Source organism: Manis pentadactyla, chromosome 1 (genome assembly GCF_030020395.1).
Source record: "Manis pentadactyla isolate mManPen7 chromosome 1, mManPen7.hap1, whole genome shotgun sequence".
Taxonomy (NCBI): domain Eukaryota; kingdom Metazoa; phylum Chordata; class Mammalia; order Pholidota; family Manidae; genus Manis; species Manis pentadactyla.
The window spans coordinates 204,974,606-204,999,459 of NC_080019.1; the positions used below are offsets into that span (position 1 = coordinate 204,974,606).

Consider the following 24,854-nt stretch of genomic DNA (forward strand, 5'->3'; position numbering starts at 1 on the left):
AACAGCAGGATGGAAGGAATAGAGGAAAGAATCAGTGAACCAGAAGACAGGAAAATAGATACTGCCCATTCTAAATGTCAGAGGGAAAATAGACTAATAAATAAATAAATAAATAAAAATGAACAGAGTTTCAGGGACCCGTGGGGCTGTAACAAAAGTACTAATGTTCATGTAATCATGGTCCTGGGATTTGATGAGACAGAGGGTGGGAATGAAAAAAAATAATTAAGAAATAATGGCTGAAAACTTTCTAAATTTGACAAGAGACTAACCCTACAGAATCAAGAAGCTGAGTGAATCTCAAACAGGATAAACTTCCACCAAAACCCACACCAGTACACATTATAATTTAATTTCTGAAAACTAAAGACAAGGAAAAAAAATCTTGAAAGCAGCCAGACAAAAACAAATTCTTACCACACTGAAAATGACAATGGATTTTTCATTAGAAAATATGGAGATGAGAAGAAAGTGACACAATATTTTTCAGATGCCGAAAGAAAGAACTTTCAATCCAGAATCTTATATTCAGTGAAAATACCCTTATGGAATGAAGGGAAAGTAATACAGTCTCAGATGAAAAACTTATATAAGTCTTGTATGCTTAAATCTACAAAACACTGATGAAAGAACTAAAAGATCTAAATACATGGAGAAATTCACAGCGTTCATGGGTTATTAGATTCAGCATAGAAAATATGTCAATTCTCCCCAAAGAGGTGCATAGATATAATGGAATTCCTATCCAAATCTCAGCAAGATGTCTTATAGATATGGACAAAACTATTCTAAAATTTATATGGAAAGGCAAAGGAACTAGAATAGCTAAAATAATTTTTAGAAAGAAGAATAAAATGGGAGAAAGCAGTCTGATTTCAAGACTTATTGCATAGCTACCATAATCAAGGCTATGGTATTGGTGGAGGGGTAGACACAGACCAATGGAACAGAACACAGAATGCCAGGTCTGAGTACCATTCAGAGTCACCTCAGGTACCATCTGAAATGTGGTAAACACTGTTTTATATCTCTTCATACAACTGTTTTGCTCCTAAATGACTTTAAGGAAAAGTTCAAACCCTTTAAGCTGCTGGATGACATTGCCTTCCTGCCTGACCCACTATACTCCAGAAATGAAGCCACTGTCCCCAAACACCCTAGGTTCTCTCAGCCTTTGGGCTCTGCACATGTTACTCGCGTCTCCTGGAAGAGGCTGTGCATTGAGAGTTGGGACCTCATCTTTGTTTACTACTGTCACCTTCTGGGGCTACTTCAGAGCCTGCCTGGAAGAAGTAGGCAAGAAGGATGAAAAAGAGGAAGGGGTAGATAAAAAGCTTGATAAAGAAGACAGGAAGAAAAAGAAAGGAAAAGAGGAAAGAGGGTAGGAGAAGTAACAGAGGGGACAAGGCTAGAAGGAGGGAAGAAAGGAAAAGAGGAAGAAAGATACTGATGAACTTCTATTTGTCCTGCAAAACCTATCTTAAAAATTCCTTCTTCTTTGAAGCTTTCCTGTGTCTTTTAGCCACATCTAAGGATTCCTTCCTCTGGGTTGTCACAGTATTGTTTCCATATCTCTAATAAGGTATTTAATGCTCTCTATTCTATTGAATGAATGAATGAATTCAGGTATCTTTCACTTAGACTTTGATCCTTACAAGGACAGGGACAATATGATATTCACCTATAATTCCAGCACCTAACCCAGTGGTTCTCAACCTTGGTTGCACATTGGAATCACATCGAGAACTTAAAAGAAAAAATACTAATATCAAAGTCCGACCTTCAGACAGATTCTGATTTAATTGGTCTGTGTGTGGTCTGCGTCTCAGGATTTTTGAAAACCCTCTAGATGCAGCCAAGATTGTGAACCATTATCCTAACCCAATACTTAGTGGTAGAAGGATCTCAATAATGATGAATGAGTGAAAGGATGAATCTTGACTTTAACACATCACAGTCTTGGACCAACATGACCATTTTCTGTGTCCAGTCTAACCATTGTACTACATTCAGAGAAAATTCAAAATCAACATCCAGGTAAAAAAAAAAAGATGAAATGTAACTTAAACTTCTACTGAAGACTCTTAAAAAGGCAAGAAAAAAATTCTAAAGACCAACAGGACCAGTTTCATGTTATGCTAATTCATTAATATATTCAGGAACTATTAATTAAGCAATAATGTAATTCCAGGTATTATGCTAGGCCAAGCTACTGGAGATGGAAACATGAATAAGACTCCCTTTTCTCCCCCTTGTCCCAGTGTGCCTTAGGGAAAGCTGGGACTGTGTTTCAGTTCATCCAGAACTTTCTGTCCTGCTGGTTACCTGGCCAGCCTCAACAGCAATCACCTCCCTAGTGACTGACAGCAAACCTTCTGGCTGCTTCATTTGGCAACTGTAAGGACAGGCTCTATTTAAGGCTGGAGAGCAAGTTCCTGGAGGGTGTGTGTGAGTCAAGAGACAAAAAAAAAGAAAGTGGTCCTGTCTAGACCTCTCCAAGCACTGCAGAAGTGAAAGGTGAGTCTCTCAGGTGTCAGACTCAAGGGAGCCTCAAAGGGGAACCCTTGTACTGCTCAAATAAACTTCCTTCTGGGTCTGTATTTACACAAAGAAAATCCAAGGCCTTAGGACATGACTAAGATCTTAGTTACCCCACAGGTAAAGACAATTTCCTTCCTGGCTACTGCCCCCTCATACTTAGGCTTACTTTAATATTTTGCATTACAGATACTGAAGAGCAGAGATAATGATCATTTGTGTAGCTGCCGCTCTGGTTCAGACTTTGGTAGTATCTCCTCTCAACTGCTGGAACAGCTTCCTAATTGGTCGTGATGCCCTTAATCTGTCCTACATACAGAAGACAGTTAATCTTTCTAAGAATACATGTCCAATCACTTTTCTCCTACTAGAAACTCTTTAATGGTTTGCCACTGTCAGGATATAATAGGATATGGAAGATAAACCTGTGTGTCATACAAATGTAGCCTAAATAAAACTAGGCTATTCTGTGTCCAGTCTAATCATTGTACTACATTCAGAGGAAATTCAAATTCAACATTCAGGAAAAAAAAAAGATGGAATGTAACTTAAACTTGTACTGAAGACTCTTAAAAAGGCAAGAAAAAAAATCCTAAAGAACTTCTTCTCCCATTGAACACTCCAAACAGCTACTTCCTGAGTGAGCTGTTTGCCCCCAAATCTCCTTTCCTCCACTCAAAATCTTCAGCTTGCGCTGGCTTCTGCTTAATTCCCTCCTTACTCTCACCCACAATCCAGTCTTTCTGACCTACTGAAGGGCACCGTGCATGTCTAATATAAACCCACTAGCTTTCCTGGGGCCTTCTCTTCTCCATTCATTGCTCCAATCAGTGAAAAAAACCCAAGAGTCAAGCATCCAACAGCAGATTCTACTCCGGAAACCGAGAGAGGGGGCCAAGCAGTGCTAACTGTAGATTAAAACCTTTGACCCCATCACACAAGAGCCTTTTCCATCTGGATCCTGTGTAGCCTCATATTCTGCTGCTCCGTGTCCCCTAAATGGGCCTGGCTCTTACACACCTCACACCTTTGCAAGTGCTGTTCCTCTCTTCCTGTGATGCCTGTCCCCTTCCTCTCAGCCTGACAAGACATTCATTTAATTCTTCATTCTTCACAGCCAGCTCTGATGTCATTTCCCTTATGGCTTTCCTCAATTCCATCAGACAGGGCTCATTTGCTTCCTTCTCCAGGGTTTTTCTGAAATTTGTACAGATCTCTATTATAACTCTTGTCAAGCTGGGTTGTAATTCCTTAATTATTGATCAGACTTTTTCAATAGACTGTGGGTGCCAAATTTAATTCTGAGTCATCTGTGTGTCCTCAGACCCAAGAACCTGGGAGGTACTCAATCAACAGTGAATGCTCTGGAAATGTGCTCTGGCTATGAGTGTTGCAGAAAAGCATTTCCCTTCTCTCTGCTCATCATTTGGGGAAGCCTGAGAGCACCTGCCGCATTGGAGCTTGAGCACTCTGCGCTGGCACTCACCTGGCTCTGCCTGCATGCCCTGCTTTAACTGGCTGAGCCTTTACAGGGTGGTCTCTCTCTCTCTGACTCTGGCCAAGCCTGCTTCTCACCTAGTCAAAAATAAAAGGAGTTAAAGGCAGCCCAGCAATTAGGCATAAAAACAAAAGAAGGCATTCTGACTTGAAATGAAGAAGTAAAAACTGTCTTTATTTGCAGATGAAATGATCTTGTGTATAGAAAATCTACAAGAAAACTATCAGAGCTAATAAATGAGTCCGGGAGCCCAATCCTCAGTTTGGGACCAGAGGGGGCACCTCTGTTGCTGGAACCCACCTTTCCTGTGGCATTTCCCAGCACCTCTCCTTTCCATTGCTTTAGCACCAACAGATCGAGTGTCCTGCCTGTCTTCTCCTGGCTGTGCTGTGCCTCAGCAGGGCCTTTGTCTGGATTGTTCTAAATTCCCACCATCCATTGCCTTATCTCTAAAGTCTGGAAATAAGAGCTACATTTATTGAGGCTCAGAGTTGGACATGTGTTATGTCATTTAATCCTCACAGCAACCCCGAGGTGGGAACTATTATTATCACCCACATTTTTCAGATGAGACTCTGTCCCCATCCCTTGTCCTAGCTCATATGGTTATGTGGCCCAGTTGGACTTTGAATCAAGGGCTTCAAAGGGCTGTCTGATTCCAATATCCAAATTCCTAACCTAAACTTGGGAAGATAAGAAAGGCCTGGTTCCAACACCACCTCCCCTGGCTAGATGTGTCTCTTTTCTCACCAATCCAAATGCCAATGCTGATAAAGGTATCAGTCTCTCCTTATAGCATTTAGCGCTGACTCAGTATGGTGGTCATTTATGTAAAGTTTTTCTCTTCCTTGTTAGGCAGGGAGTTCCATGGGAGCAGGCGCCATGTCTTAATCAGCTCTGTAGCTTCCTACACTGGCACTGCTTGGCACACAGTTGGTACACGTATCACAGGGCTTCAGCAAGGATGAAATGATGTGGTGGGGGAACAATATAGTGAAGAGGACAGGTCTGTTCCCTTTTACACGTGCAGGAGAGATGACATCCTTATTTGTGGGGTGTGAGGATAATCTGGCTGGCACACACCTGGCTGTGCCCTTCCTCACTGACAGCTTCCCATGGGTCCACCCAACACTGCAGAGGAGCTGCCCTAGAGAGAAGAGCCTACTCTTTATGGCATGAGATTTGTGTGCTCATCTTTGCTGTGCATCAGGTTCCTAGTAGGTGGTTGGGAAATATTTTTTGAATGAATTTACTTGTGACTTTGAACGCTTCTCTCAAATTCTCTGGATCTTTTCTGTCAAGCAAGGTGATTACAACTTCATCAGAGGCTTTCAAGCTCCCTCTTTTCCACCTTTTTTTATTGGTACAACTGAGCCTTGTAAACATTTTTATCAAACAGATAAAAGCAGACTGGTCTGGTTGGAGTAGAGGAGAAGGCCATCCAGAGCCCTTTCTGCTTGGCTTTTTCCCTCCCTCTTTGTCCTAGTCTCCCCAGAAGCCCCTCAGAGCACAGTTTGAGAGCAATCAAGCTAGATGTACCTTAAAGAGTTTTTATGGCTTGAAAATTCAGATTGCTCTTGAAGGAACATCTGCATGTAAAGAGAGTGGCTTCAACAAGGGAAAATCCTTCCTGACACATCTAGACAACTATTACTGTGTGTCTAATGTGCTTGAATGGTGGATTGTAAAGCACCTTGATTGGAAGGGGGAGGTGGGGCCGTCTCAGGATGGAGCATCAATACTTCCCACTGCCTTGAAACCACCCTGAATATGGGGCACCACTTGCTCTGCATTGGTGTGTAAGTTGGTCCTGGCCACACAGCTTGCCAGCAGTCAGCACTTGGACCACCACACCCTCCTGTCAGCCTGACATCTTTCTCCTAAATGGGCATCTGCTTCAATCCTACTTTTCTCCACCAATTTCTCCTTCTTCCTGTTTTCCAGAACTTACTAAAGCCTCCACTGGTTATAAGCAATTTAAATGGAACAGTGAATCCGGAGGAAGTTGAACAAACAGATGAGTGATAGGCAAACAGCCTTATATTTGACTATTTTAGTTAAAATTCCACACAACATTTGGGATTTATAATCTCATGAGAACCACTCAGCTTCTTAAAAATGATCATGGAGACAGAAATAATCATAATTTTCATAAATGGGGCAAGAGAACCTTCACAATCCAGGGTAGGTACAGCTGTGAGTACACAGCATGTTCTGGGTCCTTGACCCTGTCCAGCCCTGGATGACTCTCATGCCCACCTGGCCCCTGCCTCCCGCTAGTTCCCCAGTTCCTAAGCCCAGGATGTAGGTGCTAAAGACAGTGTTAGCTATTAGTACCTATTTAGTACCCCATACAATCAGAACAACCACTCAATAACTGGGATAACGGATTAATGGATGATCTCAAGGAGAAAGTGATATATCTATGTTCATAGCAGCATTATTCACAACAGCCAGAGCAGAAGCAATCCGAGCATCCATCATGGAAGAATGGATAAACTAAATGTGGTCTACGTATACAGTGGATTACTCTTCAGCCTTAAAAAAGGAAGAAAACTGTGACATAGGCTACAATGTGGATGAACCTTGAGGACGTTACATGCAGTGAAATAACCAGTCGCATGAAGACATATACTGTATGAGTCTATTCATACTGAGAACAGTCAAATCAGTAGGGACAGAAAGTAGAGAGGTGGTTGCCAGGGGTTGAGGGAAGGGGAATGGGGAGTTTTGGTTGATGGGAACAGAGTTTCACTTTTGCAAGAAAAAAAAGTTCTGGAGATGGATGGTGGTGGTGGCTGCGCAGCAATGTGAATGGACTTGATGCCGCTGCACTGCACACTTACAGCATGGGGGAAGGTGTCTAACATGAAAGGATTTGTCAATGGAAGGGAATCTTCAGGGAGAATCTTCCTGGGAATTCAGGGTAGATTGAATGGAAGTCTAGTAGATGCCCATCCATTGGCTGAATGGTTATACATTAAGTTAAATATAATTTAACTCATTCATAGAAGCTGATATTCATAGAAACTCATATTCCCACACTCCCAGACACTTCAGGGATCGGCAGCTCTAGGCATTCCATCTGACTTGATTTCTCCTGTCAGCTCAGTTAGGGAACCAGAGATTGGCTGTCTCTTTCACGCTCCTAGGGAAGGATTGTGAATGAAACCACTACAAAAAGCAACTCCGTGATAGGCAGCTAACCCTTCCTGAGGTTGCTGTAATTACCTAGCACTTGTTTTTTCTTTAAGTTCATACAGTATGGCAAAGGCAGGCAATGGCAAACAAGGCTTAGAGGAGGGAGCCCGAGCCTAGAAGAGTAACAACAGCATTTTTTTCCCTGCACAGGATGACAGAAAGCAATTTACTGTCTCCATCATGTCTGGGGTGCATTTTCACCTGCCAGTGTGCATGGGAAGTGTTGGCAATTCCCCAGCCCTAGTCACCTGCTGCTTCCTGTGAGTGGAGGCTTTGCACATTGTTGGAGACAACACAAGCATGGGCAGCTTGGCCTGAGCACTACAGGCCCTGGCAAGCAGCCTGCCATCCCCAGTTATCATTCTAATAAGGGATGGGGTCACCAGGAGAATCAAGAGGCATCTGACTGTGAGAGGCGACTTGACCAGGATCACACAAGTCAGGGGTAGGGGCGAAGATGGCAGGGCTTCCTATGTGCAGGTCCACTGCTCTCCAGGGTCAACAGCTAACATTTATAGCACTTGCCAGCTGTGGTGCTAGGGGATTATATGCATTGTCTTATTAAGTGGCCAGCACAATGCTAGGACCTAAGTACTATTATAATTTATTTTCCAAATGAGGAAACTCAGGCTTAGAGAGGTTAAGTACGTGGCAAAGGTCATGGAGCTAAGAGGAGGAAGAATCTGTATCTTTATATTTGTATCTAACACCTTCTCCCTTCCTTTCTCTAAGCGTTTTGTTTTTTTTTTTTTGTAAAATAAAATAAAACGAACACAGAGAATAACACACATCCAGTGAATTAACGGGTTATTATAAGGCAACCACCACCCAGGTGAAGGAGAACTTTGCCCCCCACCCAAGAAGCATGCCTGACCAGTCTGTGAACTCTCTGCCTCCTGCCTCTTGCTCATGCTGTTCCTTTCCCTTCCCCACCATTTCATAAAATCAGTATTGACCTACTGAGATCCTGCCCAACCCAGAGGCCCAGCTCCAATGCTGCCCCTGCTGAGAAGCCTTTCCTGATTCCTACCACCTGGGCAGGACCTCTGCTGCCTCTCAACATGACAGCCCTTTGCAAACCTTTTTCACTTCCTTTAGCACATTCTGCCTTATTTTGTTGGTCTAAGTAATCATAGCCTCAGGTCAGTCATCATTTATTGAGGACTGTGAGTGTGCTGGTTACCATGCAAAGGACTTACAGGCATTGTCTTATTTAATATGCAAACATCTAATATGCAAAACGTCCATTTTATAGACTTGGAAACTGAGGCTCAGGGATACTAAGGAGCAAAAGGCCACACAGTATGGAGGAAAGCCAGACATTCATTCATTCATTGAATCACTCATTATTTATGAAGGGTCTACAATGCATTAGACATATTCTACATAGTGGCAAAGTAGCAGTCAACAAGTCAAAGTTCCCATCTACAAGGAGCTATCATTTTAATGAGAAGAGGCAGACTCTTAAAAAATACAGGCAAATAATAGAGTGTCAGCTGGTAATAGATGGGGAGGAAAAAAAGAGGATTGTTATGACTGGGCTGTGTGCTACTATATAAAGGATGGTTGGAGTGACGTGGTGATATCTGAACAGAGACCTAAAGGGAGTGAGGGAATGAGTCATGCAAAGATGTGGTAGAAAGAGCATCACCAGAGGAGGGAACAGCCTGTGCAAAGACCCTGGGGTCAATAAATAGCAAGGACATTAGTGTGACTGGAGCTGAATGAGGAGGAGATGAAGTTAGAAAAGTAACAGGGATTAGATTGCATAGGGCCTTACAGAATATGATAGAGACTTTGGTTTTGACTTTGAGTGAGATGGGGAGCCACTGGAGGATGGCTCCCAGAACCCATGCTCTTAATTACTATGCTATACTCCTGATTGATACATAAATGTCAAAAGGTTCTTGGGGGACTTTTTCTCATTAAAACCAGCAGGATGGCCACCAGACAGATTGTAAACAACCCAAGAGATGACAAGATCTAAGATAACAAGTGGGGGGGCTGATTATTAAGGGGGGCATGACCATACACTTAGCTGTCAGGAGTCTCTATGGCCCCACATCACAGGAGTAGATGTGGTTCTGTGACAGCCTCAGTGGGTCCTCTAACTGACTCTGCCAAGAGTAAATTTCCCAGGTGTGTCCCTGAGAAGTTCTCAGCCCCTCCATGAAATGTGTCCTTTATTTGCAAAAGGCAGTGAGATAAAGGCCACTTCTGCAATGACTCACCAGAGAGAAAAGAAAATTGTGTCCAGGCTGGAAAACAATCCATTTGAAAATCACACATTTGCTTCCAGAACATATATATAAAGCTTTTCTTTCTCCCTCTCTTATGACATATGGCAGCACCTTCTCATACACACTGCCTCCCAGCACAACAGAAACCAACTTCTGAAATTCCTGCCTTTATTCCGTCCTCCATTTGCACAGATGCAGGAATACAAACCCAGATGTGGCAGCCACCCCTGACCTCCATCCCTGCAACCTGACCGGAAACCTGCTGTCATCTGAGAACAGGACAGCAAGTGTGTGCCCTGGTGGTCCTGGACGATCCCCACTGCAAATCACCTTCTGATGGGTGCCCCCACCAACCCACCAGTCCCAACTCTGGAGTGTGTAAGAACCACTAGAGAGCTTGTTCAAACAGATTCCAGGAATTGGACTCAGGAGGTCTGGGTTGAGGCCTAGAAGCTGCATTTCCAACAAGGAGTCCCCAATGATTCTGATGTTGGTGGCCCCAAACCAAAGGGACAGCACCAAGAGCCCAATTTTTCCATACCTAAGCTTACAGGAAATGGCTGCAAATCCTTTTCTCAGACCACGCAAAGCATGGGTGAGATCCTGGCACAGGTGGGCACTCTTCTGGGCAAATCTGAGCAGAGGAGAATCCTGAAATCCTAGTCCTTGCTGAAGTTCATCCTGACCTGAGCTATCGACACTGCCCAGGCCTTACTCTGCATCATCACCCAGGAAGGCCCAAGTCCTGGGCCTCGGAGCTGCCCTGGGGCTGCAGCTGGAGAGGGGGCCAGGCCCAACTGTCCTTACAAATGGTTTTGTTTCTCAGTGTTTCAGATTTACATATTGACAGTAGGTAGTCTCTTAGTAGTTGGAAACAAAAGAGCTCAACATCTATTATTACTATAATTCACTAGAGTCCAGAGCCACCAGATACAGCTCCTGGCTGGCACATCTTCCTCATGATTTTGGTTTGAGGGCTCTGTTAGCTGCTTGCTTAGGACACCAAAATCGCTAATTAAAATTTTCCCATGGTACATTGCACTTTGCTCAGCTCTGTGCTCTGATGCCACTTCTTCATCCATTTGGTCTAAATAACTCTCCTTCCCAAGCCCTCTCTCTTATTATTTTGAATCTCTTACCCTACTTTTTTTCTTCTTCATGGCAGTCAGCACTATTTGAATTATGGAATAGATTTATTTGCTTGCTACTACAGCCTCTATCTTAATCACCCTAGTAGGAAAGTTCTTGGGACCTGGCATTTTATCTCTCTCACCACTGTATTTTGATGCTTGGCACACGAAAGGCTCTCAATCGATATTTTGCTGAGTGAATAAATGAATGAAATGGGTGAATGATGTTACGTTCTGAGGGTCCATGGACCCATCTCTAACTCCATGACGCTCTCTACTCACCGGATCCAGGGGTCTTTGGGGGACCAAGTAAATATACCAAAAATACTAACAGCTGCTTTTATTTAGTGCTTACTATGGACTGGGTGCACACATTATTTCATTGTATCCTCAAGGCAGTTTTGCAAGGTAGAGATTATTAACCCCATTTAAGGGATGGGAAAACCAAAGCCAAAGCCATACAGTTGGTAAGGGGCACAGGTGGGATTCAAACTCAGATCTTCTAATGCAAAGGTCTTCACTCCATCCCTTAATAGCTAGACTCAGTGCCATCTATGCTGTGACAGGATCCAGGGGCAAGCAAGACAAGGCCCTACCCTCCAGAAATTTACAGTCTACCCAGGCATGCAGCAGAGTGACCATCAGCAGAGAACTGGAGTTCACGTCAAACCTGAGCTCCACTCCTTCTGAGCTCAGTCTTAGGCGACTTCCCCTCTGTAAAGCGGAACTAGTAATTCTTTCCCTGGAGGGACACTATAAGACAATACATAAGGAGAGTTTACCTAACATAGAGTCTGGCATGTAGGAAACACTCTATAAACAATTAGGCTTATTGGCTGGAAAGACAACTGGGCTTAGCCCTGGAGAGACAAGACACATACCCAAAGAAATGTCCAGCCCTCTTGTTCCCAGAATTGTCCCCATGGTTGATGTCATGGACTAAATGTTTGTGTCCCCCTAATTCATATGTTGAAGCCTAAGCCCCCAGTGTGATGGTATTTAGAGATGGGGCTTTGGGGAAGCAATGTGATTTTGGTGAGGTTACAAGGGTGGAGCAGCCATAACAGGATCAGTGTGCCCTTATAAGAAGAGGAAAAGATAGCAGAGCATCCTCTCTCTGTCATGTGAGAACACAGGGAGAAGGTGGCTGTCTGCAATCCAGGCAGAGTCTGCACATGCACCTGACCATGGTGACACCCTGATAGTGGACTTCTTGAACTCTGAAACTGTGAAATACAAGTGTCTGTTGTTTGAGCCTCTCAGTCTGTGGTATTTTGTTGTAGCTGCCCAAGCTAAGACAGAAGCGATTCTGGAAGTCACAGGGCTCTTAGTCAAACACTGTAAACTACTGACAGATTAGTTCCATCACACAAACAAACCAGAAGCAGTTTTATTATCAGACCACTTGTGCCAAGAAAAGAGTCAAGAATCTCTAAGCAATTATAAATTATCATCAAAAATAAGCTTTTTCCAAATCTGTTAATAAGTATTTCTTAATTTGGCTTTTCTATTTTAGCATATTTTATTTTTAGCGTCGACATGAGCAATATAAGGCAGATGACTGTGTGGGAAGCTGGCACTCACAGTTGGGGTGATATATAAATTAGGGCTCTCTTCCAGGAGGGCAATTTGGTTTTTTGCTCTCAAAGTCTTTAAAATGTACATCTTTTTGCTCAGTAATTCTACTTCTGATAATCTTTCATGCCACAGAGTATGAAAAGATGTTCATCATACTATTGCTTATATTATTGGAAAACTACACACTGTATAAATGCCAGTCATTATGGGGTGGTTAAATATTGGCATTTGAGAACTCCGTGATGCTTTCCTTTCTTGATTCCTCCCTAGGAACACAGAGGCACTCTTCAATCCTCCCACACCCCACACCCTGGGCTCCCTCCACCGAAGCACTTCCAGCCTGCTCTGCAATTGTCTGTCCTCCTGTCCATTCCTTCCTATAAGTCTGTATGCCCCTCAGATTTAGGGACTGTGGTGTTTGCCCAAGGCACCAGGCACAGGGCCTGGTACACAGCAGGCACTAGGAATTGTAGAGCAGCTTGGCTAAAGAGCTTAAAAATGAGGTTAGGAATCAGACAGACATAGTTCAAGTTCAAGTTCTACCCTGTGCCAGCTGTGTCACCCTGGGCAAGTCACTCTACCTCTCTGAGCCTCAGTTTCCACATCTGTAATTGTGAGGATGAAATAACATAATTATACATAAAGAGCTTGACACGGTGAACACTCCACAAATTTAAGCTATAATAATAACGATGTCAGTCGAGTAATTTATTTATAAATGAATCTGGCCACAGGTGGAAGGGGAGCCACCAGGTGGGAGGAAGTGGGGTCAGGTGCTGGAAGGAAGTCCAGGCCAACAGGTATCCAAAGTTGGGAAAAAAGGTGGCAGTCCATGTGAAAGGTCAGCTGTTTGGCATACCCCAGCTTCACAGCCAGGTCGACCATGGAGACAGGCAGCCACAACCTGGGGAAAGTCCGTCTCCAAGACAGCACGCCTCTGATAGCAGCAAAAAGAAATTTGTGAACCTACAGTTTGGGGGAAGAATTCCCACCATGTGGAATGTGGAAAAATGGCAGAGCTAATGAAAATGTCCAATATTCACATGCATTATAGCACTTCATTTTCACAGCAACCTCACTAGGTGATGCTATCAGTGTCCCATTTCACAGAAGAGGGGATGGAGGCCCAGAGAAGCTTAGAAGCTCACACAGCCTGTGAGTGGCGGAACTGGGATTTGAACCCAGGTGGTCTGGTTCCAGAGAACTGCTTCACATTCTCTTGTTCTACATGAGGGGCCAGAGCAGGGCAGAGCCTATAGGTGGGGGTCAAGGGGCTCCAAGGAGAAGAAGGAGGCAGGGGCCCAGACTGGGTGAACAAGGATCACCACATCAGGGATCACATGATCCAGGCTGTTTCTGTACAGTGTGTTCTATGTGGGGTGGGCTGTCCTTCTCCAGCAGGAAAAATTTCTCTCTGGAGACTAGCCAGATGCAACTTGGTGGGTGGCAGTGCATGCATTTCCCGTATCCTCAGACCTACCTACTGAGAACAGAAGCACTGATGAGAGTCCTGTGTCACTGGTGAAATTGCCTCCAAATTGCCTTCTTCATTAACTGTACAAATTTGCATCTTAATTAGGCTTAATGGAATAGAATTACCAGACCCCAAGTTTCCCTCTCTGATTCCAAGCAAGGATGCCACAGAGACAGGCCAGAAGCCAAAGCATGGGCCTGAGGTGAGCCTGGCTGGGCTATCCCTGCCAGAATCTTACACCTGGAAAAGAAGGGTCAAGGTATTGGGTGGCAGGGACAGCAGCTGGCATATCCAGGCCCCTGAGATGAGCTGATGGGGACCTGAACTTTGGGATCAGGCATGGGTAGGAAGCCTGGCTCTGTCTCTGATCAGCAGAGTGACTTACAATTACCTACCCCAAGTCTCAGTTTTCTCATGTATAAAATGGGATGGTGAAAACATTTATCATTGGGTGGCTTCAGGGATCAAGTAAGATCACAAGTATGACAGCACCTCGTCCATAGTTTGTTCTCTTTCTCCATGCCCTCTCTTTATGCATTCAAGGCCAGGAGGTCATGCAGAGCTGATCCCCACTTACTCCTTCAGTGATTCAGTGAACATGATTTTATAACATCCCCTGCTCCATGCTCTAGTCACACAGCTCTGAGTCCCTGGAAGACTCTGAGCTCCTTCCTTCCTCAAGGACTTTGAAAGAGCTGTTGCCTTTGCTTTGATCACCCGGCCCCTGTCTGTCTGCCCGGTCAAAACCTGCTCATGCTTCTAATCTCATCTTAAATATCCCCTTCTCCAGGAAGCCTTCCTTTGCCCAAACTAAACTCTCCTAACACCATTTATCTGTGGGGTTACTTTGTTAGGGTCCCTCTTTTTCCTACTAGACAATAAAGCTTCATGAGGGTAGGGAGCACTCCTATTGTATTCTCTATTGTACCTCCAGTGCCTGGCTCAGGACTTACTATGGAGTAGGTCCTTAATTCATTTTTGCTCAATGGATGGATGTGCACATCCCGCAGGGCCTCAGTGGACACATCTGTCAAATGGGAACCTTAATCCCACCCTTGTGCCGTGGTGTTGTGAAAGCAAATGATTTTTGGCACACAGTAGATCCCAATGGACCATTCCCCCATTCCTTTTGATTAAGGAAGAGTCGGAAACAGGATGGTAGCTAGGTCAAAGACCAATGGGCAGCTTGGCTAGGGGATGGAAGGGGGCGGGGATCCAGGAGGCCGACTCTATGTAGGCCAGGTTGTTAAAAGCAGGAGGAACCTTAGAAATGGTCTAGTTAATTGGTTCTCAAACAAAGGATCCTTTTAATCTTTCCTGCCATGACATAATTTTATCTACCACAAAGCTCCATGTACTAAGGAAGAATCCAACTTTCCCAGCTTTGAACTACCATCCTGTTCTATCAGCCTGGTGCGAGGGGAGCCGTGCAGAGACGTGCTTCCGTGGCAATTCCATCCAAAAGGGAGGCTGCTGAAGCCTGGGCGGCAGGTAAATGATTTCCTTGAACTTCCCGAAATGTTAACAACAGCTCTGCAGGCAGAGTACAAGGAAGGGCCTGAGTTAAGAGCCACCTTGGGACCATAGAAAGAGGAAAGGTGTCTGCTTTTGTTTTTCCAAGCTGGACGTGCTTCCTGTTGGCAGCTCAGCAGGCGCACGGCAAAGACCGGATAGGAGAGTTTTCTGCCCAGGCAGTCCCCCTCAGAGGGACCGTGACAGCCCTGGTGACTCCTTGAATTTACCAGCAGCCCTTTTCTGATATAGTCTGAGGTTGTGTTGACTTTTCAGCCCACTCTTGGAAGCCCTTTTCTGGCGTTAGGTCCTTATAAACCCCTAGAGGTTTCCGCCGGTTCTGATCCCTGTTCTCATGGCACATCCCAAATATCCTGTCCTGGGCCGCCTCCTCTTGGCTCCCCTCCCATAGGCCAGGCTCTACCCCTTCCAGCACCCCACTACCTCTCCAGTTACATCTCCCACTTTGTCCTAGCCATGCAACTGGGCCCTCTTGGCCTTCATGAGGCCTCCTCTGTCTGAGCACCTGACGATCTCCTGCATGAGCCAAAGGGATTGTCCCTGCATTCCTGGGCAGCTCAAGTCCCTCTCCTGGTGTTACCAGGGCCGGCCTCTGTCAGCAGCTCTCCAGCTGGTTACGACTAGTTTATCTGAGCATCTGTCTCCCTTCTGCACCGAGGGCTCGTCCAGGAAAGGTGGTGTTCTTCCTTTGTCCCCTGGATCCAGTGCAGATAGGGCCGGAAGGCAGCAGTGGGCCTCTGGGTGCCTTTCTCTAACTGAATGGGTTCCCTAAAACTGTCCACAGAACTTGGAGGGCAGGAGCATCTTTCGGGAAAGAGGCCATTACAGGAGCCTATTCCCCCCTTAAAGGTAAAGAACTTCCACTCTAGACCCTGAGCATCTCAATGGAGGGGAATGTGTCTAATTCTTTCGTGTACTGTTCACCTCTGCACATAATGGGCCCAATGATACTCAAATCATGGAGTGTTCCCAAGCTGGAAATCTAGTCCAACCTTCCAATTTTAAAGAAAAAGAAACTGAGCCCAGGGCAGGGAAATGAGTTACTCATTGGCTGGCCAGGTGGAACACTTACAGGAAATATCTTCTCTCTTACAAGTTAGGAAGTAGAAACATTAGAATCAGTTTACTCATCCTTCCATTTATTTCCCATTTTTCGGGCATCTACTAGGGACAAGGTACAACTGAGGGGATACCGAAGCGACAAACACACAGGGCTTGTTCTTGACAAGCTCATGAGTAGCAAGAAGAGAAGATGCAGGCCTGGATCATCAAGACACAGATGAAAAGTCCAGAGGAGGGAGGAATGACTTCCTGGTGGGGCCTCTCCGAACGTTTTGTGGAGAAGCAGTGTCTGAGCTATGCACAAAAGGTTATCCCAGGCCCCTCAATGCTGGAGCTGGAGCCCATGCCCTGGCTCTATGGTCCACTTGGTCTCAAGCTGTACCATCTCTCCATAATCGTTAGGATGATGTATGCTAAAAGTAATAGAAAACCCCAACTCACCTGGCTTAAGTAATAAGGAAATACATTATTCTAGCAATAAGTCCAGAGTTAGGGCAGCTCTTGGTTGGATAATTCAGCATCTCAAGGACATTACCAAGGACTCCAGCCTTTCCCATCTTTTGGCTCTGTCATCCTCAGTGTCTGTCAGAAATATCCTCAAACCAGACCACTGCCTGGTCAAAAGGTAGCTGTCACTGGCTCACAGTTCACAACCAGACATGACAACATCCTGAGGAAGAAATCATCCCTTTCTCTGTGTGTCTTTCCTAAGTTCAAGTGGGAGTTAGCCAGGCTGGGAGACAGTAGGCTGCAGGAACAGCATGTGCAAAGAACCTGAGGTAGGTGAGAGTGACCCTGGGACTGGGAGGGTGCTTTGCAGAAAGCACAAGGCCTCTGAGTCAAAGGGGTTTGCATTTGAATTCTGGTGTCACCACTCAAAAGGAACAGGACTACAGGCAAGCTGCTTAACCTTTCAATGCCTCAACTGCTGCACCTATAACACAGAAATAAAAATATGTCTCTCATGGTGTGTGTGTGTGGCTTAAATAATATCAAGTCTATATAAAGCTCTCAACACAGTACAAATTCTCAATTGTCATAATCATCTTAGTATGAAGACTGAGCCCTACAATGAAGAGATGCACCAGGGGAGATGAGTGGGGGCTGAACTGGCTCTTCCCCATGGTTCTCTAAGAAAGACAGGCTGTATGTGCACCACCTGACTCGGGGCCACAGCCGCATATGACTAGTGAGTTCTTGAATGCAGTGGGTCTGAATGGAGATATGCTGCAAGTGTATAAAATACACACGGAAGTTTGAAGACTTAGTCCTACCCCCACAAAGTGTAAAAGTATCTTATTCATAACTTCTTATGTTGATTACATATTGAAATGATAATGTTTTGGATATACTGAGTTAGATAAAATGTATAATTAAAAAGAGTTGCACTTGTTTCTGTTTACTTTTTAAAATGTGGCTCCTAGGATATTTATTATCAAATGTGTGGCTCGCATCCTACTTCTATCAGATAGCACTGGGCTAGGCATATTATCCCAATACAAACATACAGGAAGAGAAATGCAAACCCACTCAACACCCTGCCTGTGTTCTGCAGTTAAGGGGCCGCAGTGGGGACAAGGGACACAGCACCAACTCCTAGCCCACTTACCCTCCCCTCTGAGCAAACCTCAGGACTGCCTGGGAACTCACTTAGGTCTTAGTGAGGAGGTGGTGCCACTCTCCATCCCCACCCCAGCTCTCTTGTGTTTTAATTGCAATTTGTCCTTAGATGGGCCTATCTTCTCCCAGACCCCAGTTTTTCTTTGCTTAATGAGCCCCACTTCTTGGAACTGTTGACAAGAGGCACTCTCAATACAGAGAAATGGAGGTCAGGGGTGTAGATGCACTTGACAACTATTCTGTGGGAAGTGGATTGAGTCCCAGCGCACCAGCTTCGCAGCCAGCCCCAGGGGCAGAAATGAGTACACCTGCTGGTCCGAGCAGACCACTGATACTTGAGGGCTCTACACAAACAAGAATACCCTCACCCAGGATTCCAGTGTCCAGGAATCCTTGATGGCTACTACAGTCATCACTTTCTGTGTGCGGACATCTCCAGCTGGAAGCATCAGACATCTAAGACTCAACCCTAGGCGTTGTCCCACCACCTGCAGGAAATGCCTTTGGTGTCCAGCGCACTTCTCTTTGGTCTCCTCCAGATAGCTGTACACTCCAATGGGGTCTCTCCACCTGAGGAAGTTCTCCCTTCACCCCCAACAAAGGGCGGCTGGAAGTGCTAGAGAGTTAATGCCCCAGGAGCAACACTCAACCAGCTGCATGGGACCATTCTCAGACACGGCCCACAGTCCCTCATAGGGTGCCCCAGGAAGGCCAAGGCACTGCAGTAGTAGTCTATGCCCTGACACACCTTTCATCAGTATTCATCCCCTCTCTGGCTCACTTTCTACTCCCACCTGGGGCCACCTCCCTTATAAATGTCTCTCACCCAAATGTTTGTCTCCAGTTCTACTTTGGGGGGAATCCAAACTAAGTCATCTTCCCCCCAGAACTACTTTTGTCCCACGGATTGCACTGCTCTCCTCCCAGAAGCCATGGCTAGACAACTGGGAACCACCTTTCATTTTTTATCTCCATCTCACGTTCCACATTCCAACCATCTCTAAGTGCTGCTAATTCTACCTCCTGAATAGTTCTCAATTCCAGACACCTTTCTAGATAATTTTGCCACCATTTCTGGGCCAGACCACCATCATCTCGCCTCCGGACCTCAGCTCTAGCCTGCTGTACCACTTTTGAAACTGGTGACTCCTAAATCTGCCCAGATCTGCCAAGCTCAGGCCCATATACCTAACACCTCTCGGAAAACTCCCCTTGGAGGTATTCCTCAAACTTGGCATCTCCAAATCTCTGGAGCATCTATGTCAGTGACTGAGTCACACATGTAAAGCAGGAAGTCATCATCAGGAATTCTCTTTCCTCACCATCCTGTTTCTGCCTTGGAAAATTCTCACATATCAATCTGCTCCTTTTGCTTCCACATCACTGCCTTAGTTCAGGTGGCCAGTGTCCCGTGGCAGGAATACTACGACTCTCTCCTAACTGGTCTGCCTGCCTCCAGTCTTGTCCCCTCTGATCCTTTCTCTGTGTTGTTATTAGAGGGATTTTCCTAAGATGCCAATCAGATCATGCCACCACTCTGTTTAACTGTTCACTGGCTCCCCATGTCTTACAGAATGAATTCCATCATTGACATGTGAGACCCCTTACAAACGGTCTTACCTCCCACCTTCCCCACCAAGACCCACAGCAGCAACCACCCCCCAAACCATTTGTACTCTTTCTTGCCTTGGGCCCCACAGCTCATCGGGGCTGGTGATCTCCCTCTTCAGGTCATTTGACAGGGAATGCCCACTCTCCTCTCCTCCCTCCCAGAGAAGGGCAACACCATCCATCCATCTGCATGGCCAACCCAGAAATCAGGCAAAACCAGATGTCTAACACATAGCAGCAATTATTGTAACAGTAAGAGCTGGGTCTCTCAGTCATTCACATGCTCTCATCATCTAGTTCTATTACTAGATAAAATCCTGGCAGCAGGGCCCTGGGAAAACGGGAATTAGATCAGAGGGAAAGAATGTTTGAAGCATGGAAAATTGGAAAGTAAGGGTGGGGAACGGAAGCTGATTTGGCAGGACTTTGTGGGGAGGGGCAATGAGCAAGCACTGTGGGTGGGCAAAGTGGAGGGTATGCAAGACAGGAGGTGTGAGGACGCAAAGGACCAACTGAAGGTCTTTTGACCTCACAGCTTTGCAGAAGGCTGGTCTCAGGTCCCCACATTCCTCTGAGCAACAGACAGCAGAGGCTACAGGTAATGAAGGGATAAGTGGCTGAGGGTCCTGGAGGGTAGGTGCTTGCCCAGCAGATAGCTGGATGACAGATGCTTAGCCAGGTTGTAGAATAAATGAAGCTGAAAGACAAGCAGAGGGGGAGAACAGCATCCCAATTTTCCAGGTGAGGAAATAAGACTGGGTTAAAAAACTGCAGTTACCGCTTAGTAAAAGGCAGAGTGGTGCTTTCCAGCCACAACCTGCCAAATGTGGTGTTCCTTCCTCGGTTCCTAAGTTCCTAAGTGTGCAGACAGGAGGGAAGCCTTCGATGAGTTGTTTAGGTTTTTTTTTTTTAATTAATTCTGTGGATGCATGTTGTGACCCCACAGTATAACCACATACTATAATACTTTTTAAGATGATCTTCAAAAGGTGCGTGTACATTAATATCTAGCAATTACAATTGTGAAGTCATACTTTCCAGAAATGATGACCAAATAGGGTTGCATTTCTTTACCTATTTTTTATTGAATCCACTGAGTGGCTGCTAAAAACATCTAAAGTAGCACTGAGGTCATTTTCATTAATGTGCTTTTCCCAGATAGTACTTTTTGTTCAAAACAAAGTAGTTTATCGAGCATCCTATAACATGAAAGACTTTGTGTGGACTCTTTTCTGGGGGATAATTTTAGGGGTAATTAAGCATCCTTGCCTGTATATGCTGGGCCATGCTCCAGACACTGGGCCAGGGTCCAGCCCTCAGGAGGCTCACAGTCTAGAAGAGAAGTCCAACACTACAGGGGCACTTATAAAGTGACCTAGGGAAAGAAACCTAGGGAGGTTATAGGAATATATAAAAGGATGTCCTAACCCAGTGCTTCTCAAACTTTAATGCACACACGAATCACTTGTTTAAAATACAGATCTCAACTGAGTAGGGCTGGGCCTGGGATGAGAATCTGCATTTTTAATGAGCTCCCAGTGATGCCCACGCTGCTGGTCCATGGACCGCACCTTGAGTAGCTGAATGGCTACTTATGATTTGTGATATGATTCCCTACAATAGCACCACACACAGTTTCCAAAAAGGGCAGCATCTCAAATATTTCCTACAGGTCTCAAACACAGCTGCTCTGAAAGGCTGTGAGAGATGACTCAATAAAAGATTTAAGCATGAACACTGCTTTTATTAAGGAGCATTCACTATGTGCTAGGAGAATAAATAGAAAAATCCCCGTCCTGATGGAGTAGGCAACTGAATGGAGATAGACAAGTAAAAATCAAAGCACCATAACAGGTACAGACAAATAAAGGGGAGGAGGAATAGAACCAGAATTATATATTGAAAAGACCACTCGGGCTGCAAGGAGAGTAGCTGGGCTGGCCAGAGTGTAAAGCCCCTTCCCTAGGAGGGTCGAATTGGGCCTGATAGAGAGAGCAGTTCAGTCTCTCTTGGGGTAACAAAAAACTCCAAAGCTGTGGATACATGTGGATTCCTGAGCTCTGGCAGGGCCACATGCAGTCATTCCACCCCGCTGCGCTGAGGTGAAAGGGATTTCTAGCTGACCCAGGAGTAAGAAGGTGGGGTTGGGGGGAAGTTGTCAAGGGGTCACGTGGCAGATATGCCTACATATGTTCTGGCTGGAAGCAGTCGGCTTTGAAGGCCCTCTGCCAGTGCTGTCCAGCCAGCTCCATTCAAAGCTCTTTATGGTTTCCCCTCACCTTGGAGGTTTGGGGACTAAAATGAGTATGAATCTTTTCAAAAGGATAACAACCTTACAGAAAGCCATGTGTTCCAGGGAACTACTCACTGCCTTGTTTTTCTCTTTTGGTTACAGGCAAGAAAACAATTCAGGATCTGAGATATTCCTCTTGAAAAGAACATGTCTTGAAGGAATGTCAAACTGACCTCTCATAGGTACTGACTGGATGTGTGTTCTTGATCAGGAAATACATTTCTTTATCTCAAAAAGGAGGGTTAGTTTCCCTCTCAACAGGATGTTTTGAGAATTAAATATGGACATTTGGGGTGTTCAAAGTTGCAATGCATATAAATGTTGGTAAGCACAGTGATCTTTTTCCTTGTGGTTTCACACAAAGAAAATAGTTACTTTAATGGTTAGGCATATATTTCATTGGTATATTAGGTAAAAAAGCATATCAAACCCATAATTTCATGGCTACTATTGCTCAGGATGAGGTATAAATTAAAAAGCGACTTGACTTAGAAAGTTATTAAGCAAATAATAGTGCAGTTGGTATAAAAAGTTGTGATATTTGCAGAACACTGAGATGAAGGGTGGGAGAGTGTCTGTTATAGAGCCTGGTACAGACTAGGTGCCCCAATATGATGGCTCCCAATTATCACATGCCTACATCATCTATAATCCCTACAGAGGCAGGGTAGGAATCATCTTTCTGATTCTACAGATGAAAATATTGAGGCTTGGAGAAATCAGATCACTTGTCCAGATTCATAGATCTATAAAGTGCCAAAGTTGGGATCTGAACCTAGGCCTGCTTGTCAGCATTTCTGATTCTCTAACTGCACTGTGCCACCTTTACCAATAAGTCATTCCCTCCCCTGTCTAGAAAAAACAAGGGTCCTTCATACAAACATCTCATAAAGACCTCACACGTGGGCATGGCCCGTTTTATCCCATGTGCGCATTCACACTGTGTATCTATTTACATTTATGTGCAAACAGTCCTATACCAAACCAACAGATGTCATGACCAGCTCTTCCTTCCCATGGCTGGCTCACCGCCCTGTCCTCAGGAGGCCTGAGGACACTATCCTGAGTGTGTGCCAGCAGGTTCTCTTCTCATTATTGGGATGGAAAGAGTTGAGGCTCGAGTGAAGACTAGGGAAAGGGGACTTCTGATCTGGTTTGGTTATGTGCGTCTGGAGCATATCCTCTGGCTAGGCTCTAGGTGGGTTTCTGGAGCCACAGCCGCAGAGTGATACTCTGTTCAGTGTCCTCTAGACACTTATATTCCCCCAGGGGACTTGTAGTGCAGAATTGGGTGTTCAGGGTGCCTGGGTAAATGCCATCTGGAAGACACCCTTCCACCAACATCCATAAGGGTTTCCCAAAGGTTTCCCGTACTGCACCAGGAACGGTCTCGGTCTTATCCCTGCACACTGTCATTCTAGAGGTTCACACTTCCTGTCTGTGTCTCCTCCAATTAACTGGGTTTTCACCATTCTCACTCCCTTAGTGGCCATTTCCCACAAAGAAATGTACATGTGTGTATTAGAATGATCACATCATTCCATGTGAGTAGTTAACTTCTGTCTCAGCAAAACAACAAATCGTTACACATCATGGACCAGAAAGGTCCCTTGAAAATTCCAAACTATCTGCCCATTAATGCCAAATGTCTCATTAGAGTAGTGGCTGATGCTGACTGAGCACTGTGTCCCAAGCAGTATGCTATCAGCTTTGAATGTAATACCTGTGTAATTAGCTTACTTATTTCTTTTGGAGGTAAGTACTATTATCTCCCCAATCCAGTTGAAGAAACTGAATCACAGACAGACTGAATAACTGAGTTGTGAATGCAGAGCCATGCCCTTAACTGGGTTGGCCCTGAGGATGTCTCCTAGATTTGGAAGGATAACAGGTTTATCTGAGAGTAAAGCTATCTGAGTTGTAGTTACACATGAGCCATGTGACCTTGGACAAATCACTCCACCTCACTGAAACTCTTCCAGCATCCGTGCAATGGAGACAAGATCTGCCCTGCTCACCCAGAGGGTTTCTGTGAAGGTCAGAAGAGAAAACTTATTGAAAATACTTAGCTGTTGGCATATCTGTGCATGAAGGCACAGGGACAGGTAGATAAACCCGAAGCTACCCCTGCCTTTAGGAATCATTTAGCATCTTATAGAGGAGGAAAGGCAGCCCAAACACATATTTTCTTCTGAGGACTTTCGCAAACAGGCAAAGTGTTTGAGGCACAGCTGAGATGGCTGCCAGGAACACACTGTGTGATCCAGAATAGGGGACTTCCCGTCTCTGGGCTTCACGCTCCTCGGAGTGAGGGCATCTCAGAGGCAGTCCCTTCCTGTTTTAATGTTCTATGACTTTGATCTTGTTTCTGGGTTAAGATAATTGTGAAACAGCAAACAGCTTACATTAGAAATTCTTGCTGATGGGAGTAAACAGCTGAGATGTATCTGACAGATATAAGTGGCATCTACACGTGCAACATCATGTTGAATGATTAAAGCAGCATTTTTGTCTTTCTGTAATACCATTATTCTAATTTGGGATCTTGAGCCTAGATGAGCCTTCACATCCTAAACTTCTCCTATGTCCCACATCCATAGCCTCCAACCTTTACCTTGCAGAATACACTTTTCTTGTCTAAGCTCCCTTGAACTTGAAGTTGGTTAAAAGGAAAAAACCAGCCTTGAAGTCAGAAAGACCTGAGGTTGAATCCTAATTCTGCAACTTACTAGTTTCATGATACTGGGCAAAACTCTCTGAACTTCTGAGAAATGAAGATAATAATAGCTCTCTGGAAGAGTTTCAGTGAGGTGGAGTGATTTATACAAAGTCACATGGCTCATGTGTAACTACAACCCAGATAGCATAGGGCTGTTATGAGGGTTACATGGGATAAAGCAAGTGTCCTGTGCTTGGACACACAGGAGGCAGTCGATAAATGGCAGGTTTTATAACTGAGGTTAGGAACTATATTAGTCAGCATAGGCTAGGTTTCGCTGCAGAAACAAATTAACAGCCAAATTTCAGAGGTATAACAAAGCAAATCTAAATTTCCCACTCATGCTAAATGGCAAGT

General features: G+C 45.0%; 1 protein-coding gene across 6 annotated transcripts in view; it reads right to left on the minus strand.

Annotated features, from left to right (window-relative positions):
• HRH1 (histamine receptor H1) overlaps nucleotides 1-24,854 on the minus strand; it is a 96,583-nt gene that overhangs the window by 17,287 nt on the left and 54,442 nt on the right. The window contains exon 1 of one of the 6 annotated variants that reach the window (XM_036923429.2): nucleotides 4,025-5,427. The exons of the other annotated variants lie outside the window; for them this stretch is intronic. Coding sequence (XP_036779324.2) covers nucleotides 4,025-4,040 — 16 coding nt within the window. The 5' untranslated portion in view covers nucleotides 4,041-5,427. Of the gene's footprint in view, nucleotides 1-4,024; nucleotides 5,428-24,854 lie in introns of those variants that run through there. 6 annotated transcript variants of the gene reach the window in all.